The sequence below is a fragment of the Triticum dicoccoides genome, chromosome 2A (assembly GCF_002162155.2).
Source record: "Triticum dicoccoides isolate Atlit2015 ecotype Zavitan chromosome 2A, WEW_v2.0, whole genome shotgun sequence".
NCBI lineage: Eukaryota > Viridiplantae > Streptophyta > Magnoliopsida > Poales > Poaceae > Triticum > Triticum dicoccoides.
In genome coordinates, this window is record NC_041382.1 from 118,510,098 (window position 1) to 118,514,594 (window position 4,497).

The 4,497-nt window shown below is 46.3% G+C and overlaps 1 protein-coding gene across 4 annotated transcripts; it reads left to right on the plus strand.

Annotated features, from left to right (window-relative positions):
- Positions 1–245: 245 nt before the first annotated feature.
- On the plus strand, positions 246–4,265 carry LOC119353725 (putative pentatricopeptide repeat-containing protein At3g23330). Of its 4 annotated transcripts, XM_037620380.1 has the most exons (4): positions 246–2,655; positions 2,953–3,000; positions 3,447–3,811; positions 3,924–4,265. In XM_037620380.1, exon 1 carries the CDS (start codon positions 402–404, stop codon positions 2,334–2,336), a length of 1,935 nt encoding a protein of 644 aa, XP_037476277.1. In that variant the 5' UTR covers positions 246–401; the 3' UTR covers positions 2,337–2,655; positions 2,953–3,000; positions 3,447–3,811; positions 3,924–4,265. The 4 variants fall into 4 exon arrangements, with proteins under 4 accessions (XP_037476277.1, XP_037476275.1, XP_037476276.1 ...); XM_037620378.1 differs by having other exon boundaries at positions 246–3,000; XM_037620379.1 differs by having other exon boundaries at positions 2,953–3,811.
- The last annotated feature ends 232 nt before the right edge of the window (positions 4,266–4,497 follow it).

The window sequence follows — 4,497 nt, forward strand, 5'->3', positions numbered from 1 at the left end:
GGGGGGAGGGGGTTTCTGAAAAAAAGTGCCCCGTCGGCAGCTGACAGGCGGGCCCCGCCGGTCAGATACACTGTCAATACGCGATTTAGACCTTTTTATAACGTATAGCCCCAGACTTGATAGACTTGATACTGACATGTAAAAATTACTAAACTTGGTACCAATCTGCTTCCAATGCCTCAATTGTGGTACTTCTGTGCAATTTACTCCCCCAGCCAACGTTGCATTCCCGGCGTACAAGGAGGAGAGACCCGTTCCGTGTCTGCTCCATTGAAACCAGAGCGCACCATCACTCCTGCGCCGCACACATCACTGCACCCCGAGGCCGAGGGCGCGGGCGCCACCGCTCGCCGACCAGCCCGAGCAGTTCGCCGACCCCGCCTCTCTTCTCACGGCTGCACATGCAGCCGCGGCCCCTGGCGGCGGTGGCGGTGGCCGCCACCGCGCCATTCCCGCCGTCATGGGCGCACCAGGTCCGCGCGGCGGCGACCCAGGGGGACTTCCACCACGCCATCGCCCTCTTCCTCCGGATGCGCGCCGCCGCCGCGCCCCGCTCCGCCGTCCCGGCCTCCCTCCCGGCCGCGCTCAAGTGCTGCTCCGCCCTCGGCCTCCCCGCCCTCGGCGCGTCCCTCCACGCACTCGCGCTCCGCTCCGGCGCCTTCGCCGACCGCTTCACCGCCAACGCGCTCCTCAACCTCTACTGCAAGCTCCCTGCGGCGCTGTGCCGCTCTCCCGGGGCGGAAGACGCGGCAGGGGAGTCGTTAGAGAACATGCGGAAGGTGTTCGACGAAATGCCGGAGAAGGACCCTGTGTCCTGGAACACGCTGGTGTTCGGGTATGCGGAGAAGGGGAGGCACCAAGAAGCTCTGGGAGTGCTCAGGGAGATGTGGGTAGATGGGTGCAAGCCCAACTCATTTACCTTGTCGAGTGTGCTGCCGATCTTCGCCAAGTGCTCCGACGTCAGGAGGGGAATGGAAGTGCATGGCTTTGCAACCAGGAACGGTTTTGTTGATGACGTGTTCGTTGGCAGCAGCTTGATCGATATGTACGCCAATTGCACTCGAACGGATTACTCGGTCAAGGTGTTCGACAATCTCCCATGCCGCGATGCAATCCTGTGGAACTCAATGCTTGCCGGGTGTGCACAGAATGGGTCTGTGGAGGAGGCTCTTCGAATATTTCGCCGGATGCTGCATTCCGGTATTAGACCTCTGCCTCGTACTTTCTCGAGCCTCATACCTGCCTGTGGAAATGTTGCTTCGTTGCTTCTCGGCAAGCAGCTGCATGCGTATGTGATCTTTGGAGGGTTTGACGGTAATATGTTTATATCTAGCTCACTGATTGACATGTATTGCAAATGTGGAAATGTGAGCATAGCTCGTCACATCTTTGATCGAATGCAGTCACCTGATACTGTATCCTGGACTGCGATGATCATGGGACATGCATTACATGGTCCAGCAAGAGAGGCTCTGTTGTTGTTTGACAGGATGGAGTTGGGAAATGTGAAACCTAATCATATCACATTTCTAGCCGTTTTAACTGCGTGCAGTCATGCTGGATTGGTGGATGAGGGCCGGAAGTATTTCAACAGAATGTCGGACCATTACGGCATTGTTCCCTCTCTTGAGCATTATGGAGCACTTGCAGATATTCTTGGCCGTGCAGGGGAGTTGGAAGAAGCCTACAATTTCATCTCTAAGATGCAAATAAAACCAACCGCAAGTGTCTGGTGCACGTTGTTGAGGGCTTGCAAGGTCCACAAAAACACCGTGTTAGCTGAAAAAGTTGCCAAGAAAATCTTTGAGCTTGAACCTAGGAGCATGGGCTCTCATGTAATTTTATCAAACACGTATTCCTGTTCCGGGAGATGGAATGAAGCAGCACACCTGCGGCGATCTATGAGAAAGAAGGGCATGAAGAAGGAACCAGCTTGCAGTTGGATTGAATTGAAGAACAAAAGGCATGTTTTTGTAGCTCATGATAAGTCTCATCCTTGGTATGAAAGGATTATTGATGCACTTAATGTTTTCTCAGAGCAGATGGCACGTCAAGGTTACGTTCCCAATACAGAGGATGTTTTCCAGGATCTTGAAGAAGAGCAGAAGAGTGGTGTGTTATGTGGTCACAGTGAAAAACTTGCTATGGTATTTGGTATTTTAAATACACCTCCTGGAACAACAGTTCGTGTGATGAAAAATCTTCGAATTTGTGTTGACTGCCACACGGTAACAAAATTTCTTTCAAAGATAGCTGAGAGAGAGATTGTTATGCGTGATGCAAACCGTTTCCACCATTTTAAGGATGGAAACTGTTCTTGCGGTGACTTTTGGTGATTGAACAACAGTTGGGGATCAACGTTATGTTCATGACATGATTTCCTATTGGAAATGCACCTGTACTGAGTATATCTTTTTAAGGATGGGGTTATTTCTGACATTTTTGTGAAGTGTCAGGGGTAAAACAAAGTGTGCTCATAATCACTAGAAATGGATCATGTTGTTCTTTGCATATGGAACCAGTCTTTACTGTTGAAGAGTAATGCAAGACTACATCACTAGTCTTTCTAAGTTTCTAGCATTCAAATGCCAAACTATAGCCACCTGAACATCAGCAGTTCATCACTGTATCTCTTGTCTGTTTTGACGTATTCAGGTATACTGGTCTTCAAAAACATACACTTCACTATAGTTGATATGATGATATTGTTAAGCTGCTACTTTATCATCTGATATGATTCAATTGATTGAATGTGTTGCCACATTTCCATGGTTGGATATTTCGTCAGATTATGCTTTTTATGTTCTTTTAACCTACCAATCAAGGCATATGTCATTGAAAAGGATGATACTTTAGGAAATGCTACTCAGATTAGTGAAATTGATGATTTGCGCCTTCTCAAAGAGAAAAGAAATTGATGATTTGCCAACCAGTTTCTTCTCTGATCTACAGAATGTGATTCTCGCATTTCCTGGAGTGCTATTTTTTGCCAAATAGCAGGTAAACTATGTTCCTCTTATCCAATCTGAGTTACCTACTTACCTTGCATAAAAAATAATTTTGGGAGTAATGTGGGCCTGAAGCAAGATTAATAACTATGCAAACCTTTGTATCCCCCTTGACATTTGTAAGTACTAAATGGTTCTGATACCTATTACCTCATTTACATTGTATTGGATGGAGCATTGACTTGCAACCATGTCAAACGACCGAGTGATTATCCTGGAACAAATTTTGCAGAATACAATGTCTTGTATGCTTTTTACTACTGCTTGGAACCTTGCTTCAGCAACTCATTTTTCCTGGCAATAGGTTGTTGCCGTCGTTACATATTCATCCTCCACTGTTTATCACAAATATTTCTAACTAATAAATCAATCTATTTTCCTAACTAATGCTGTTGCTAGTTCTTGCACTGACTTCTATGTTCAAAGCATCGATATCAGGTGTAGAATCTTGTATGAAGATTTTGGCACCAGTCGAATTAGAGACTAGTTGTACAGTCCTAGGAAATGCTCCAAGTACAGATCTTATGCAGATCAAACAATAGAAAATATGACGGAACAGTTGCTTCAGAAGATTCCAAAAGCCGGTCTCAAACGCTCCTGAAAACATTTTCAAGCATTCTTTATGGTTGCAACGTGGAGATTGAGATGAACAACCAGTTTGAGGAGTTTACAGCAGACGAGATCTCACGGGTGGTGTTCGGGAGTAACCATAGAGAGGCAGATGGAGTCCATCTTGCGCAGGAGGTCCAGTTTCTTGCCTTCTCCAGTATATTCAACGTTTTTAGACATGTCCCGGGATTCAGGTGCGTATACGCAACTTATCAGTTTTCGGAATCCTGTTAATTTGTCAGTTCAAAATAACAAACATAGGCCCAAGTAAGTAATCAATGTGTGCGTGTTTGTGAAATTAATCAGATGTCTTCCAACAAAAAACTACTTTGAGGCTCCAGAAGCTCCAGAAAGAGGTGAAGAGAGCATCCTGGCCAATATTTTCCAAAGGAAAGCGATATTCAGGATTTTATTTATCTGAGAATGACGGGAAAATTCCACCCGCTTGCTATATTACTCGACGGACCGGGCAGTCTTACATACATTTACCAGTAGATTGATACATTTAAATATCACCAAATCTATCCTTTTAGGATTACATTTGGACATTGCTTCCATGAAATCATTTTCTTGTAGAGCACTGAAACTATCCAATTGTATCTTGAGCTGAAGCACTAAAACGAATCAAGCGTACACTCTTCCCTTTTCCTTCTTCGCGGACTTACTTTCTCTTGGTTAAGGATGTGAAAGACCACCGACGCAGCATGCACAAAGGGCGACACATCACTCTCAATGGCATTCAAGATAATCCTTCCTGCCATTCAATCTTCTGTCCGGGAGCTGCAAGGATTGTTGAAATGGGGTGCTGTTAGCCAGTGTGTGCAAGTGCGTCAGATTCACTAGGAGCATGATCTGGCTGAGAGTGGATAGAAAGTTGGGA

Excerpts from the sequence above, each read along its gene's own strand:
- LOC119353725 (XM_037620377.1), top strand. The coding sequence starts at position 402 with ATGCAGCCGCGGCCCCTGGCGGCGGTGGCGGTGGCCGCCACCGCGCCA.